At 35.5% G+C, this 18757-nt stretch overlaps 1 protein-coding gene across 7 annotated transcripts in view; it reads left to right on the forward strand.

Annotated features, from left to right (window-relative positions):
* Positions 1-18757, forward strand: part of LOC121318342 (TBC1 domain family member 22A-like) — a 215472-nt gene that overhangs the window by 106608 nt on the left and 90107 nt on the right. For all 7 annotated transcript variants that reach the window (XM_041254894.1, XM_041254897.1, XM_041254896.1 and 4 more), the window contains one exon: positions 2259-2334. In XM_041254894.1, the coding sequence (XP_041110828.1) occupies positions 2259-2334 (76 nt within the window). The remainder of the gene's footprint in view (positions 1-2258; positions 2335-18757) is intronic.

Genomic DNA, 18757 nt, shown 5'->3' on the forward strand with positions numbered 1-18757 from the left:
ATTTCTCCATAGGATGCATCATGACCAACAGAGTGTTTAGTAAATGGTTGCCTGGCATTGAGCTAAAAAAATACTGTAGTTTACTGTATAATTCTATACACACAAGTTGTAAGCAACATGCAACACATATTTACCTCACAGGAATTATCCCAAAAAACCGTGAGCATTATATTCTGAAAAAACATTAAATAATATTTTGGTCAAATAAAAAATAGAAAAAAAAAATGCTAATTCTTTACACTGCCACAAACTAGAGTCGAAATAAATATATTGATTTGATCATTGTCCACATATAGGTCCCAATTTGAATAAATAGTTATTATTTACTGCTAGACAATAAAACATTTGGAGAAATGTCTGTTCCAGTAATATTATTTTTTCTTCCAAAAGCTTTTTCTCTATGAAAATAACTAATGAATTACCCTTTAGTAAAACAATTAGGGAATACTGACACCTTATACTGGCCGTATATGCAGTTTGTGTTAAGTTAGAAAAGCCTATACAACTACAGTTAAAATTACAAATTTATGGGTATTGTCATGTTGAGATCTCAGAGTGAATAGGTATTTTTTTAAAGCACTGTATAGTGTTTTTTTTATTACTTTTATCAGTAAATACTGGAGATGAGAAATGTTAAACATTTTTGCAAAAATGACAGCCTTATTTTATAACACATATGTACTGTCTCTTTATTATCCAGTGCTAAGCTTCCTTTATCAGTCTATTGTTTCTGCTTTGATCAACATCTCCTAGGCTTACTAACTAGTCCACTGAAAGCTTATTTATTTTTATTTTTTTCATCTGGGTGGCAAAAATATTTTTCCAGATCCATTCAAGCTTAAATGTTGCTTTGCACACATCGGTTTGGCTGTGGAGGTACTACATTAGTTTAAGAGAACTACACCCGAAGTAAAAGCCATTTATTTTTCAAAAATGTGAAAATTTTGAATTCCATTTGTCTATTTATTTCCATTAATAGGTGTGAGGGTGTAGAATTGGCCATTCATTATAAAAATGTTTCATTTAGGGTGACCTACAAACGACATCAAATCAAATATGTGTCATTCAGAACAATTTAAAAGAATATGAAAGGATAAAGAGAGATATTTGGTACCACAACTGTATTCCAAACATTTTTTTTTTTAGTGAATAGTCAGTCTCTTGCTTGTAGAGGTGTTTTTATATACAAACAGTCCCACATTTTATTGTTGTTACTGTAAGTGTTTTGGTGATGTCAACTCCTGTTGTGTCTGTCCCTAAAATATTAAACATTGCTGCCATTTCTGTTTGTGGTGTATAAGTTTGAATTAAATACAGAAGCTTTGGTTTGAACAAAGGTGGTAGACTGTGCCACTCATGCATTACTGCCTAAAACCAACTCAAGACATTATTATTATTATTATTATTATTATTATTATTATTATTATTATTTAGCAAATTTGTATTATAATAACCACCATGGCATTTGCAAACTGAGAGAAAGTGCTACAGGAGTTAATTATTATTCAGATTCTTGGGCAGGTGTATAATCAACAAACCCCAGATATTGTATATTCTATAGAACCAGCACTGTTCCAGTGGGATCTGGAGAGTTCAGGAGGAATACCACTGTTACACAAGACCAGGCACAGTGGTTTTATATACAAGCTTTTGGCAGTTTTATACATTGTTATGCAAGCTGTTAATATTTTTTGTATATTCTGTGATCTTACAAAACATTTGTTTTGTAAGAATGAAAATGTAGTAGCTTGTTTTGGCAAGGGTCTGGAAATCTATACAGTGCTCACCCTTTGTAACGCTATAGGTGGGAGCCATAGTTACAGGATCATGCTGTTTGTGTTCTGCCTTACAGTGAGTACAAAAGGTTTACTGTAATGGCATTATGGAGCAAATGGGAGCCACGACCCTACCTCGTTATAACAGATTCCGCTCTATAACGGGGTGTGTTATAACTGGTGAGCACTGTATTTGTTGTAACACTTTAAAGACAGTGTGGTAAAACTGGTCATAAAATGCTTGGCTGTGGGGTGATCACTATTGACAAACACTTGGCTATAAAGGAAAGGGGTTAACAACATAATCCTGAGTGAAGAACCCCCCCCCCCCCCCCCCAAAAAAAAAAAAAACATTTTCAGAAATGTAATCAAAATTGTTTCAAGGGGGAAATGCATTTATGTTTGCCTTAAGTAGTAAAAGAAATTAAAATGTGTAAAAGTTATGCATGTTTCAAATTCTCTTTCTCGATTTACTTTTCCAAGGACAACTACACCTTCGCCCAGCCTGGAATTCAGAGGAAAGTGAAAGCTTTGGAAGAACTTGTTAGTCGGATCGATGGTGAGTCTTAAAAGTCAATTCTTACTCTAAGTGGAGCTGAAGAACTCTGTGTCGAGAGTGTTTAGCAAAAACCTTTGCAAGTAATCTAGCCAATAACGGCACAACCATCCACCATGACAGTCTAGTGCAGCCTTTCTCAGATGATGTGTCATCCTCAATCAGCTCTGCAGCACTGTGGCCTTTGCAAGTTCACTATCGTTTAAAAGGAAGCTACTAGAGCATGAGCCACTTTCATTACTTTTTATTAAGGCAATGTAATCTGAATTCAATGGCAATTTCTTTGTTGCAGAGTAATGGCCACGCACAAAAAGCAGCCAGCGTTCAGTTTGCATTAAATTTAATGATTGTTTTAATTCCACGGGAAGTCGCAGTGGTTGTTTATGGCTGCTGTTTTGTCTGGCTTTTATGCATCATGTAGTGATTTAAAAATACTTGTATAATTTTTGTATTCATTTAATTAATTACCAATTAGGATTATAACTTTCATACTGTAAATAAATTGAAGGAGTAATTTTAGATTACGCTTTTATATTTTTGAAATGCTGAATGTTGCAGCATGCTTTAATTAAATGAAATTCAGCAGATGATATTGGCCCATTCTAAACATATTTTCCTACTAGTGTGTTAAATTAAATTTTGTTTTGCAGATTGTTAACTAAACAATAAGGCTTGGCTTTGAGCGTATATATTTCCAACAAGCAAATTCTGCAAATAACTTCTGTAGGAAATAGATAAATACAAAAATAGTAGAAGCTTTCCTTTAAGAACACTGCAGGTGCATGCAGTGGGGAATCACTTTGTCCCCATATCCTGAACCTACTCTTCAACATTCCAGCTTTCTCTGAAGTAAGACTGTAATAATGCTGTAGTTCTCCTCTGTTTGGACAATGAGTAAGTCTGCCTTCGTCCTGCTGACACCAAAAGCAACAGAACAAAACAAGTATCACCTATGAGGTACTACACAAAAAGAACAGTAGTCCTAGTAGCAGGCATTATATATGTGTATGTATAGTTTTGCCAAAAAAATGAATTGCTAGTAAAATTATACAATCCATGCAATTTTATATGGTCACATGATGTGCTTGATCTGTATAAGCAACTTGAGTGTTCAACAATCATGGGAAAACAGAAGGGTCTCAATAAGGGAGATCATAGTGGATGCCTGTAGAAACAAGCTTGTCTCTCGACTCATACCTAAAAGCACAACTTCAGTCATGTGGGTCATGAAGTGTCAACTCTGCAGGTGTGTGCAATGTATTGTTACAAGTCAATGACATTCTAGAGAGGACCAAATCACAGACACCTTGAAAAAACACACACATGTCTATTTAAATAACATACCAGGTGCTGCGGTCCTACCCACTATTCAGACCATTCTTTTTTTGGACTAGTCACTGTACTGTGTTACCTGTACCTGGAAGTCACAATAATTCTCATTTTTTTAAAGGTAGTTTATAATTTACAATATATGTTTAGAGGGGTGGAAAATGAACAAGATAGTTAAGTGGCCTTGTGTAGTTGTTGAAAGTTGCTAATACTGTGTCTGGTGTTGATGGATTTTAGACTAAAGTGACACAGTGAGCTAAAATATGCATTGCATGTGCCAGACTTTTAGTTGTGTAGCTCTTTTGGTGCTGCAGAGAGGGTTGAGAGTAGCAGAAATACAGTGAAACGCAACATGCACTGCAGCTAAGAGCTGAAAGTGTTTTTAAGGTTTTCTTTTAAAGGCTAGTTTGCTGTACCCTGCCTTATCTATCAAACAGAATCTACTTTTTTTTTTTTTTTAACAGAAAACAAAATGTCAGCAAACTTGTTCTTTTGAGAAGTAATAACTAAATTATATGAAATTATACCTCCTACTTTAAAAAACAAAACAAAACAAAAAAAAAACAGTTGGGTAGGGTTACAGTAAAATAAACTGACCTACGATCTTTTACAAGCCAATGTAAAAACTTAAATAAACCAAAAAGCAGACATTAAAACACAAGGTGTATTATTATCATTCTCACAGTTTGTAAGAGTAAAAGGTGTTCCATTTGTTTCCAACACAGGCTTCTTCAGAATATTTTTGCTCTAGTGGTTTGGAAACAGTATAGTTAGGGGGAAAAAAAGACTACAGATGTTCAACATTTGGCTGTTTTCATGCCTGGCTAAATCTTCATTTATCAGCTAATTGAAGCAGATCTGGCAATTATGTTAGTGTTTCAGTCACCATGTAAAAGAAGCTAAAGCTTGTACCTTACTGTTGTGATAGATTAGAAGTCTATTGGCAGGCAACTGATTGACTTCTTAGTTTTGTTCCTGTAGAGGCTATTCAATCTGAAAATAGATAGTCTTGTGCGCTACATGTACAGGTATGGTCAAAAAAAAAAAAAAAACATATGCATGAAGTTTCTACCCCAATGTCATTGTTCCTTTTAAATAACATGTCTTGTTTTATTTACATAAGTTGTTACTTCCATGTATAGCATGACACTTGTTTGTGCCATATCCTGTTTGTTCTAAAATTGACAGATGGGAATAATATTGGCTGCAAGGGGAACATGTTGTATGATGTCTCCAGATAGTTAATGGAGCAGGGTTGCCATATTTTTTATCCCTGCAGCTAGTTCAGCCTGCAAAAAAAATTCTACAGGTGGTTTATCGTTCTGTATAGCCATTAAATTTAATATAAAAAATTATGACTCACTTGCTAAAATTAGTTTGTCGAATATGACAGTCCTCCATATTAAGCTGCAATATTTTCCATAAGTCTTGTACAGTAGTAAGTGTGATGCTTTGGGACAGTGATGCCCCGTTTACACTAGCTACTTTTAAGCCGACTCTGAGATGGCTTAGGTCTTTTTTTTTGTATTGTAAACACAGCAGTCCCAGGCCTAGCAGTCTTAAAAGTGGCCTGCTCCACGGGCTCTGCAACTGCATTAGATGGTTTTTTGATCTACTGTGAACCCAGCGGTACCTGAGGCAGCTCACGTTTCCCATGTACGCTCGTGGGCAACGCCCTCATTGTCAGTGTCAAACAGGCACAGACAAAAGCAACAGGAAGTTGGGATTGTTACTCGGACAACAACCAAAAAATATATTTGACAGAATGTTGAGAGACAGAGACAGAGGATTCCAATATTCATTATATTTGTGCTATAATGTGAAAAGACATTTAATAATTCATGTGGGATCAACGTGAAACAAGCCTCGTTGCGACAAAACTTTGTCAGACATATTATTTTTCACATATATCTACAAAGGTAACCTGTGAGTGTATTTTGGTACGTATCAATATGAGGTAATATTCGGTTTTGTGGGTATCTCTATCTCGTATTAAATAAATCTTTACAGTAAATGTGCAAAGAAAATGAAATATTTCCTTCAAAGGGTGAATACTGTTCTTTGTTTAAATATAACATGCTTTTACCCTGCACAGAGCACTTGTTTAATGATATGCATCACAGCACTAACAATTATACAATTTGAAAAATAAAATCTCAAGTATGTGGAAGTTTAATAATTTCTAATGTATGACTTTATTTTTCAAGTGTGTCATCGTAACTATCGTGATTTGAGTAGGGTAACCAGATATCCCCGGAAAGTTGGGACAATCCCAGTTTTCAGCCTTTTTTTGTCCTGGTCAGAAACAGTAACATTTGTTTTGGTTTTGCTATTGCATTAATGTTTTTTTTTTTTTTTTTTTTTTTTTTTTTTTTTTTTTTTTTTAAGTACAAAGGAGTATATTTGTGCTCAAGTTAAAATAGCAGAATAATTTTTTAGGTTGTGTTGGTGCCATTCAAAATAAAATAAACAATCGTATGCATTAAGCATTTTATTAATTCTGATTATGTGTGTATCACATGTTTAAATGGTAATGGTTTATTTTTTCTAATCCTGTTTTTTCTTGTACTTTTAATATGTTTTTATTAGATGACAATAGAAAGAATGCTTCGCTCCATTTCTGATGGCAAAATTAAGTCTTAATTGGCACAGAACCACCACCGTGAAATAGAAACATAGTGACACAAATGACAGGCTTGTTGTTGATTTAAACACTTCCTCTGTGTTTTGAGGAGGGGAAATGTCTTGACTCAATTGGTGGTCGATATGACATCATCGGGCACGCACTTCAGGTTAGGGGCTGTAGGCGCACATACTGGGCCAAAGCCTGCTCAGGTCTGTAATCAAGTGTAAATGGGTGGCTTAACAATCTTATTATCTGATCGACTCTAAGCCAGTTCAGGTGTGAGTTCTAAGTGTAAACACACTGAGAGTGAGTTGACCTCTTGTATATTTTGGAGCCAGGGGAAACAGGTGGTTAAGTGACACTGTCAATCAGTTATCAGACCAATCAATTATTCACACCTGTGTGTCTTTGTTAGAATTAACCAGAATACACCACTTCCAAGTCAAGTTTAATTTAATTACGCTATGATCTGGAATATAGTGACAGAGAACAGCGGTTACAAAATCTCACTGAAAGATCAGTTATGTTATAAAGAGAAAGCAGAGGAAGGGCAGAAGAGACAGGGAACTGTGATACAGCTTCTGGAAATTGCTCGAAAATGAATAACGACGTAACGTTTGGCGCCACTAACATTACCAGTTAAAAAAAAAAAAAAAAAAAACAACATTTTAATTAAAAAAAAAAGTCCTCTACTATACAGTGCACTACCGAATTGGAAACCTGGTTCTCAATTCAAAGGACATAACAATATGGTAAGAAGAAAAAAAACACAACCTGCTACTATACAACAGCAATATGTTAATAGGCTATCCATACAGAACAAAACACATTCATCTGTTTCACCCAGCACCACAGCTCTGTAGAAATTCAAAAGCAATACCTGTCTGAGAAGACATTTCTAGTGACTTGAATCAAGAAAATTCTCATCTGGCTTGAAAATGTACCTGTTCAATAAATTTACATTTTATTAATCTTTCGTTCTAAGCATTATTTTCCTTTATGATCTTCACTGTTGTTGTCCATATCTTTTTTTTTCCCCTGCCAGTTAGACCTTGTTTTTCAATCCAAGTCCCAGTACTCCATTGTAACATGACAGTAACACCCACAAGGAAACAACAAATTCTAACAGTACATCAAGCAAAACATATAAATGTGTTTGATGGATTTTAATTTTTAGACAGGACTAATTATGTTCCTTATAAATTGTTTACAGTTAACTTATTTACAGTTCATCTCTGATACCGTTTAGAAGTGGACCCACTGCTATTTTTGTTTGTGGTCCAATATGCTTTATTGCACATATGATTGACCTCTACAGTATGTCCTGTAGCAGTAGTACGGTGAAGGTTAGCCTGCTCCCAAAAATAAAGGGACCTTAATTTCATCATAAAACCACAGCCATCTAAATCCCTGTTCACACTTGCATCGGAATGATACTGGCTAAATTAGTTTCTGTTTAGAATATACTGATACGATACCATATAGCGATAGGAAACTCACTTTTATACACCAGTACAAGACAGATACTGTTGCGATATAACTGTCCATATTTAAACTGGTTTATATCGGCACACTTATATCAGATATTCTGTATACACAAGATACTCAACTCCACTGATTCTCTATGGGGACCTCCGTCACACTGCGCACAAAGGGTTGTGGGATATAGAGAGATTTGGAGAAGATTTTCTATTGACAGTCAATGGAGCTGTGTCAGATTGAGCTGCTTTTGAGCTTGTTTTATCGCTGTTTAAAAAATCTGAACTTATTTTACATTTGGCTTGTGTGTCTTGACCAAAAACATAAGCCTTGATAATGATGACATTCTGCAATCTGTACGAATTTTTTTTTTTTTTCCACAAATGGTGCATGCGCAGAACACAGAGATGATCGTATGCATTTATAAAACATGAATTTATTGGTATACTACTGTAACATCTGTACATATAAAAAATATATACATTAATTAAACAAGCATGACCGAAGTAAAGCCGGAGTTGAGAATATAGAATATCTCTTGGTAATATAGAATATCCTTGGTAAGTGTGTGCATACCTCAGACTCATTCATCCCATTGTTGTACTTTCCACCCTGGTCTGTTTAGAGTCATATCGCACTTGTACTGGTCCGAAACGTGCTCTTTTCTAAGTTTCGTTACTGTTATACCAGAACGGCGCTGGTAACAACATGTTGCAATACTGTTCAGATACTGTGAAGTCATGTTTGATGAGCTTTCCAATTAAACATGCTTATACCATAACAGACCGTAGCAAAAGGAATATATAGTATATGGTACAGTTGGTGGTGATTTAAAGCCATGAAATCAATGATTCACAATCCATAGATAACTACATACAGTACCTATAGAAAGTCTACACCCCCTTTCAAAATTTTCACCTTTTGTTGCCTTATAGCCTGGAATTAAAATGCATTATTTTTTTTTTTTTTTTTTCATTTATCGACACATCCTACCCCACAACTTCCAAGTGAAAAAAATATTCTAGAAATTTGTAAAAAATTAATTAAAAATAAAAACTTATCCAATTATGATCTTTCAGTTTTGTATTTTTAACATATAATCTTTTACTCAATAAAAACTTTTTTTTTTCTCCTTAACAGTGTGGAGTATGGTGTGTAGATAAGTGGAAGAAATCCTCTTTTAAATGCATGAAACTCTGAGGCACTGACATAAATGTGAAAAAAGTTCAAGGGGGTGTAGACTTTCTGTAAGCACTGTAGATAAACTACCACATCCTGGTACCTGTGCAGTAGGCACAGTGGTCTGATTAGATCATTTAAGTGAGTTCGAACCACACAGGGAGGGATGGGTACCAGGAAGCAGCAGAAACTGTTCAGCTATTGTCTGTAATGTAAGGGTGCCCAAATACTTTTGTCAATTAGTTAGTGCGTGTTATTTTTCATTTTATGCATGTTATGTAATAGTGTTTTGTTTTTATTATAAAGCCAAATCTCTGATTTAATGTTTATCTTTCAATAGAACGATTAGAACTTCTAGAAATCACTTTCTTTTTTATCTTTTTTTTTTTCTTTGACTGCCAAATACATTTGTGCGACTCAGTGAAATTCTGGCCTGTGATTGGTCATCATAAGAGCAAAAATAGATTGAACTATTGCCCTCACATCCTTGCATGACCGGGCAATATTTTCCATCTGTCATGTGATAGGATCACATCACTGTCGGTCCCACCCCTTTTCAAAGGAGCGCCCTCCACCTTCATTCCTAAACAAGAAGATAAAATGGTTGAATGAAAAAACTGCTGAATGGCAATTCTGCGACCAAATAGAAAATTAATTACAAATCATACTACAAAATAAGAAAACAATTGCAGTATAAGCTTCTAAAAACATTTTGTGTTATTTGTTATATAGTTATTTACTTATGTTGTATCAGCTATATTTAAACAAAATACTGTAAAGCCAAAAATATTTGTGACCAATGTATTTGGCAAATCACACCTATAAAATCTATATTGCTCCAGAAGTGTTGGCGACCTGTTGCACTGGTGGTAGTATATTACTTAATTATATATACAGCACTAAGATATTTGTGCCAACATGTTTACATTTTTTTCATACATGAAAAACGCTTAATAAAAGGCTTGCAAATATTTATTCCTTTTAAGGTATTTAAAGTCACATTTAGTATCCAACCTTCCCTCTCATTATTTTGACTGACTCCAATATTAAATATGTACTGCAGACTCAGCTAACAGTGGAAAATTAAATGCCCCTTGGGAGACCATTGTTACCTCCTGTTTGTAACAACAATCATCCCTCGGGAAAATAATTTTCCACTATAGCCATCCTCTCCAGTCCGTCCATCTGTGTGTGTGTGTATAATATGTAGTACTAGAGGCACAAAATAATTACATCACATAAGTAGACAAATCAAAATCTAAAACAAAATGGCCTAATAGATCAATTAAAAATATATATTCAGAGAAAAAAGGCACTTTACAGAGCATTTAAAAGGGAACAAAAACAAACTACACAGAAAGAGGCCAACAGCGAGTTAGAAATGAGCATTGCTAAGGAGATTAAAACCAATTTCAAAAAGTGTATCCAATATTATAACAGCAAGAGATCATTTAAAGAGAAGGTAAAATGTCTGAGAGATAGAAATGGCAAAATCTTAGACAAAGGGAAAAAAAAATATCAAATATAGTAAATGATTATTTTTCACAAGTTTTTACAAAGGAGGATACAGGCAACATGCCCCACATGTCGACCTCTTTCTATCCAGTTTTAAATAACTTTAGTATAACAGAAGCAGAAGTATTAAAGGAACTAGGAGCTCTTAAAATAAACAAATCCCCTGAGCTGGATGAGATCCTCCCAATGGTACTCAAACTGCTAACCAAGATCATGCAACACTGTCTTGACACAAGGGTTATACTGATAGACTGGAGAATTGCAAATGTAATACTGATCCACAAAAAGAGAGATAAATCCATTCTAGGTAACTACAGACCAATAAGCCTGACTTCTGTTATATGTAAACCTATGGAAACTATAATGGATCCAAAATGGAAAATTACCTATATGATAACAGTATCATGGGAGACACTCACCATGGGTTTAGGAAAGGGAGATCTTATGTGACTAACCTGCTTGATTTTTTGGAGGATGCAACATTGACAATGCATATGACATGGTTTATTTAGATTTCCAGAAAGCTTTTGACAGAGTCCCGCAAAAGATTTGTTCTCAAACTGAATGCAGTAGGGATTCATGGAAATGCATGCACATGGGTTAGAGAGTAGTTAACATGTAGACAACAGAAAGTAATGATTAGAGGAGAAACCTCAAAATGGAGTGAGGTAACCAGTGGAGTACTATAGGGATCAGTATAAGGTCCTCTGCTATTCCTAATCTACATTAATGACTTAGATTCTGATACAGTAAGCAAACTTGTTAAATTTGCAGTGTAAGGTACTGCACGCAGGCAATAAAAATTTGCATTATAAATATTGTATGGCAGATACTGAAATTGAAGACAGAATCTAGGAAAAAGACCTATGAGTTTGTTGACTCAGAAATGTCTTCATCTAGACAATGTGGGGAAGCTATAAAAAAAAAAGGCCAACAAGATGCTCGGCTATATAGCGAAAAGTGTTAAATACTCACTGAGGTCTTGCCAGGTGTGTGTCAATCCCGGACACGGGTATTTCTTCTGGATTTCTGTGCTCTCTCATGTCAGTTGATAAGATTTTACCAGAGCCAAGTCAAAATTGTTTTTCTTGGACGTGTATACGTTTTCTTGTTGACTAATAAAAGTTTTTCGAGCATCGCGTCAGCTGGGTGTTTGAAAACAGGGCAACATGTTGTTTGGGAGTGTGACAGGCTGCTGGCATGTGAGTGCCCGCACCGGTACCACTGCCGGACGGTGGTGGGGGGGGGAGGGGGGCCCTGTTGAATGACATTCTTTCCATCCCGGTACCCCCTTGACCACCTCCTGCGATTTCCACGTGGAGCGCATGCCAGTCTGAATTTGTCAATCCTGTGAGAATAGCCTGCAGGCATCTGAAAAGTTTAACACATCTTTTTAACATGCTTCAGTGAAAAAATAAGAAACACTTACAATACAGTTATGTAGTTTTCTTTTTTTACTGGCAGATGGTAGCAGTCCCTAAGAAATGTGCTTGACAGACTGGGTCATCTGTATATACACAGCTGAGAATGAAAAATGGATGCCTGTGTATCTACAGAGAGTAAAACGAGGAGATTTTTTTTATTTATTTGTCGGTGTTACAGGTTGTAAGGAAGCCTTGTCAGGTTTGGTACAGGTCAAAACGACCTGCTTATTTATTGTACCTACACTTCACAGATAATAATTTATATAACAGCGCTATACACCTGTCCCTGAAACTGGGGGAGATAGTGTATATGACATATGATTTGAAAATTTGCAGCGCGTTTCTGATGTATATGTACTAATTAGCATTGATGAGGGGCTGTTGTGAAAAAAAGTGATATGCCTGCACAAGTATTATAATGCTGCCATTTAAAAAAAAAAAAAAAAAATATATATATATATATATATATATATATATATATATATATATATATATATATATATATATATATATATATATATATAGACACACACACTGTGGAACACAGCGAGTCCTGCTCTGACAACATATGGCTTGCAGCCTGCTGGCGTGTGGCTGTGTGCATTCACTGTTGAGTGACAGGCAGGAGATTGAGATGGAGGTTGAAATTGATACGTCTCGCAGGCCAACAGGATTTATTTGTATACACCCAGACAATGAACAGCTCACATGACACTACCAGCGATGGTCACACACTGAGGACATACAGGGGAATATACGGAAAGATAAACAAAAACACTTTACAAAAACAATAAAATAAAATGTGCCGTAGCGCATGCAGTTTTCACTTCCTAATGCATGGAGGTCCCGCTTGCTCACCTTGCTATACTTTATGGGGATCTATCACCACCAAACTAACCCTGACTCCGGCCGTCGGCAGATTTGGCTGCTTCTTTTGGCTCCGGTCCTGGTTCTCCTTCAGGGCAATTGGAGGAGTTCAGCAAGGTATGTCGGTCTCTGTGTCCAGGTAGCGTGGATCTTCAGCCTGTCGGCTTTGGCTTGACAGCAGCCCTGAGGTGAACAAACACCCTGCTGGAACACACATACCTGCTGATTATCCACAGCTGGCAATCACACACAGCAGACAGGCTCTCCCAGGAGCGTCAGGTACTTCATTAATTACTTACAATAATTACACACATTTTACACAACACTATTTACAATATATACACACAAAACTCACTTGTTACAGAGAGACAAACAGTTTTTGCTCGAGTACTTTGCTTATTTCATGTCACAAGTACAATATTACTTTTTTTTCTTTTTTTTTTTTTTTTTTTTGTTTACCATGCATGGGTCACGGTGTAAATATAGCTACTATCCATGTAATCTCTCTCTCTCTCTCTCTCTCTCTCTCTCTCTCTCTCTCTCTCTCTCTCTCTCTCTTAATTACTGTTCTACGATACCCCATTTAGGGTGCCTCGATATAATACCATGCACAGTATCATGGTATTCGATACCATCTCGATACTTTGGATTTTATGTCCATTACGTGGTACAAAGTACTGCAACATGGTGGAATGCTTGCTGTTTATTTTTTTTCTGCTCAAAACAAATTCCAGTGTATTCAAATGTCATTGCCACTGAGCAAGATGGGCCAAATGGACCTCCTGTTTGTAACATTTCTTGTGTTCTTCAAAGGTCACATGTAACATAATACCTCCATGAATCTATACTGTAGAAAGTAAAACAAGTAAACACAGATTCTAATGCTAAACTAGACTAGCCTGACTGATTCAGGTACACTGTAAAAAATGGTACTAAAACTGATACTAGTACTAAAAACACTACTAACACAGGCAATTCAGTAGTGGAAAATTCACAGTTCATTATAGTTATATGCTACATTTGTAAAACAAACGTGCTACTAATGTAGATGCATTCCTGTTACGTGCTATTAGATCATAATTCTGTTTAAGTGTATTCAGGCGACATGTCTGTCAAAACAACGTCCCAGTGCACCTTAAATAAGAACATAATAAATGTTTACTACCGAGAAGAGGCTGTTCAGCTAAAATCTTGCAAAGAATAACAAACGACTACAACTCTGGCTACTATAAGTTCTATCTGCTTTTTATTGCTTTCAAGCTGAACCTGCTGCAGTCTGCATTGGCAGACTTTTGCAGTGTGACTCGGAAGCTTCTGAAAGCGTGCTTTCCTCTGCAGGTGAAGTGTCACTTTGATCCTGTTATCTGCAGGGAAACTGATATGCTTTAGTAATTAAGTCTGTATTCATCCTGGTCTTTCCACTGTTCATGCGTACAATTCAGAACACAGGAGTTTCACATCTATCGCATTACATACACATAAAATACTGATTACCACAAAATCCAAAGACTATAAAAAGATTGCTAACATTTTTGACATGTGGTCTGCAAAGTATATTTTTGCAGCATATCAAATACACTGTAATAATGAAATAAACAGGCATTAACTCTCTTTTGATCAGCTTATAGCACACTTCTGTTTTATTTGTTGTCTTTGCTGGGCCTTATATATAAATAATGTACTGGGATTCACTTAATCTAGAAACTACAGTAAAAGAAAAAAGTAAACTTCAGCAAACAGATTAGGGTGGCGATTTGAAACATGTTTAAGTAAATTTAGTGAGGTTTCCTCCCTTGTTCACTCTGTCTAGATGTTGATAAATATTTGCCTGTAGGATTACATATCCTATTATCATAATCATCTTTTAAAGAATATTATTTTTTTTTTCTGAACAGTCATTATGAAGCATGATAATACCTTACAATTGAAGAACTGCCATGACTTTAATTCTGTGTTTGCTTAACGAACAACAGAAATAAAGGGGTGGGTGGGTGGGTGCGTGGGTGTGTGTGTCTGTCTATCTCTATCTCTCTCAGAGGTTGCGTAAATCCATTTGACTGAAAAATACTTTGTCCTGTGTTCACGGGACGCACAGAATGGGAAAGGGATGCAGACATGCATATTCGTGGTAATCTATTACACTGAAACAAAATGACTGTAAAATACTTGCTTGTTTTTAAATAAAAAAAAAAAAAAAAACTGTTCTGGAATAAAGCAGCACTGATTAAGGTACACTCCAGTCCTGTAGGTGGCAGCAATAAGCCTAATATTTGGCTTATGCAGCAATACAGTATCAAGAAGGATATTTACTTTTAAGACCCTATGACAGTGGCATGCTCTACCCGGGTCAAAACCTACCCAGGTCAGGACATGGATCGGGTGTGGTCCAGTGGTTAAAGTCAAGGGCTTGTAACCAGAAGGTCACTGACTGACTCACTGTGACCTGTGTGATGAGATGTTAAATCGATGTCCTATTGTAAGTAACTCTGCATATCATGCACAGTTCATAGCCTACCTCTGTAAAGCACTTTGTGATGGTGGTCATCTGTGAAAGTTGCTATATAAAAATAGATAGATATTATTATTATTATTATTATTATTATTATTATTATTATTATTATTATTATTGTTCCATCCAAGCTTCTCTGGATTGACCGTTGGCCCAGATGTTGATCAGAGCAAATATTTCTACATCCTTGGCCCGGAAGTTTTTTTTGCTAAGCAGTCAGCATCTTCTGTGGATTCTCATAAAGAAGATAAGCCATCTACTTCTGAATGTACAAGTACTACAGTAAAAAAAAAAAAAAAAAAGCAAATAAAAAATATGTTCTTATAATTCTGAATGGGAGATGAAGTACCCGTGGCTTGTTTACCGAGATGGCAAGATGCACTGTAGTGTGTGTGTGAAAAAGCTACTGGGCAAAAAAATGCATATATATGCAGATGTACAGATTTTCAAGAATCTTTGCTAAAAAGACACAGTCATGATGATGCTGTTGCTGTTGCTGACAACAAACAGTGCTTAGAATTCCATCTTGTCAGGTGAACGGGCTACTGTTATATAGCATAAAGAAAAAATTGTGGCTGTTCATATGTATATTTATACACGGACAGAGATTGTTTAAACTGTGATATAGCATAGAGTTTAAACTTTCATAAAAATGTACCAAAATTAGCACTGTGACGAGCACAGGATTTTCATGTTCGGATATTCACTCATAATTTAAATATTTGTTCGGATGTTCGTTCGTATTTCAAAAAGTAATAAAAGCCATTATATTGCTCTGAACGCAGGCAGAGACAGCATAGCAGCAGGGGTCATGGCCGTGGCCCCTGTGTGTGCCTTTTATTTTTAGCAAGACTTTACAATATGTAAAATATGGGGGGAAAAAACTCGCCATTTTGGTTCTCGTTTATTACATTCCACATAACAAATTTACAACAAAATGTATAATATACTGTATACCGTCTATATAAAAATCACTAGTCAGGAAGTTGGGTACTGTTTAAGTGAGGCATATATATATAAAAATATCACATGTCACACAGAGCTCTTTTTCATTTGCCATTTTTGGTGAGAAGGTAAATAAGTGCAGGGTATTTTTTGTCATTTGTAGCGAGTACGAACATCTAATTTTTGTATTCGAATACATGTCAAAAAATATTTGTTCGAATGTTCAGATATTTGTCCCAGCACTAACCAAAATGCACATCCCTGAAGTTTATTGGCTTTTGTGTTAACAACTGATCATTTAGTAGCTGATGGATGGGATGCAAACTTTTGGGCATGTGCGTTTTAGGAACGTATAAATGGCCTCTATAAATGCACTGGCAAAAAATGAATATGCTCATTAGTGCAAGTTACTCTTTCATGGCAACTGCTATAAGTTGAACCTTAATTGCACTGTCTGCATTACGTTATAATCTTATTAGTCATTTTCTTAGAAAATCTGTTCACCGTTGAGCAGAGCTTAATGGCAATAAGATGGTTATTTTTTTTCTAAAAATCATTTATACAGACATTTATCAATATGGTTTGCTAACTAGGCTTTCATTAGCAAACAAAGTGCAATGAAAGACCACTTGTCTCTTGCATGTAATTTCAAGTACTCTAAATCACATAACAAATGTACCCCTACTTATATTGACCTGCGTTTAGACCTATTCAACAGAGCAATAGAGTCTAAACCCCTAACCATATCCTTGAGAAGGAGTATGAGCCAGGATGCAAAACACAAGCTTCCACCACATTTTTATGCATGGTGCATAATGCGTATGAAATACCTTCACGTTTACCAGGAGAAATTCATAAGAAGGTAAGGTAAATATGAGTTTGCTTTATGGATTATGGATAAACATAAGGATTGCCCTGTCAACTTCATAGTTCAGCCCTTTTGACACTCTATGCTATTCACAAATCTGACTGGTAATGAGATTTTAATTATCTTGTCTCTCTTTATTAATCTATTATGTTGTTAAATGTACTGTGCTGTCATAAGTGATTCAAGTTGTAGGACATTCCCTTAGTTCCGATCTGAAAATAGTCTTCCCTATGGGACTGGTAGCTATTCCACAAGGGAACTGAGCTGTGAGTAGAAAGGATTGCTTGTAGAAACCTTTGTGTGACACATAGATTTTTTTTTTTTTTTTGCTAAACCATCTCTCTAATGACACTTTTTTTTTGTCAGCTAGTTTGCTTGGAAATGTTCACTGTGCAGTTCTAAGGAGCATTTTATATGTAAAATTAAGTACATGCCTCTTTTTGTCTCAGGATAGCAGTTGTACTGTATACCCAAATTGAAGCATGGTTATAGCAATATTGTATGCAGCTTTATAGTTTATTTTGTAAATTCAGTTTTTCTAAATTCAAAGCATGACAAATGATTGTTTTTCACTGTTTAAATCCAGCAGAATTCAACCCCATTGGAACATTGTCATTCTGTAATTGTTTCTCACTGGGCCAGGCACACTTGATTTCTGCAGTTTATTTCCCAAAGGCTTTGAAATATGTTCTGTTTTAACATTTCTCATGCTTGCATACTTAGTTTGGTTTCTTGCAGTTATACCTTGGAATTCTGACTGAGCATTTTAAAGTTATAAATGAAAGGAATCAAATGATATACATTCTAATCATGTAAACGGGAATAGAGAAAAGAGTATTGATTCATATGAAACCTAATACAGAAAATAACCCTGCTATTAGAATACAATAAATGTATGTTGTTTGTAAAATATGTTTAACAAAAATCCCTCCGCAAAGCACTACAGCTCACTGCTCTAGAGAAGTGTATGTCCCTGCATTAGAAAGTGCTGCAGATGGTCCTGCATGTGCTTGTAATGAAAGAGAAATGTGTGAAGCCTACGCTTTTAATTTGATGTGGACGCGCACACACACAACCTTATGACAGGGTTATGTTGTTTTTAAATCTGGGTCTGACTGCAGGTCCGATTCGTGTCTTCACACACCTGTTTTCAGCACTCTCCGTAAAACAGATGTATTCTTTTTCTTAGCAGATTCATTGCCTTTACACATTATGATGATGACCCAAACCCAACCTTTGCATGCTGTTCCATTCATATTATAAATGTGGTATTGAATTGTTGCTTTTTGTTGGTAATTAGTATCCTTTTATTAAACAAAGCCCCAAAAATAGAGGCAGGTACATGTTAATTGTAGATTAAAAGCTGATGAAGCATTTTGGAGATGATTGAACTCTTTATTTTTCTGTCTAATTGTAAACATACTGTAAATCTCCATTGTAGTCTTTATTTAATTATGTTTGCTGCAAGAAACATTTACTGTATCATATATATATATATATATATATATATATATATATATATATATATATATATATATATATATATATATATATATATATATATATATATACAGTGCCAATGGTAAGGTAATTGTGTCCTTGTTAGGGCAATTTCTTTCATTGGTGCAAACTGGGAGCTTCCAGAGCACAGGGGTTGAATACTTATGCAAGCAAGATATTTCAGT

The sequence above is a fragment of the Polyodon spathula genome, chromosome 7 (assembly GCF_017654505.1).
Source record: "Polyodon spathula isolate WHYD16114869_AA chromosome 7, ASM1765450v1, whole genome shotgun sequence".
NCBI lineage: Eukaryota > Metazoa > Chordata > Actinopteri > Acipenseriformes > Polyodontidae > Polyodon > Polyodon spathula.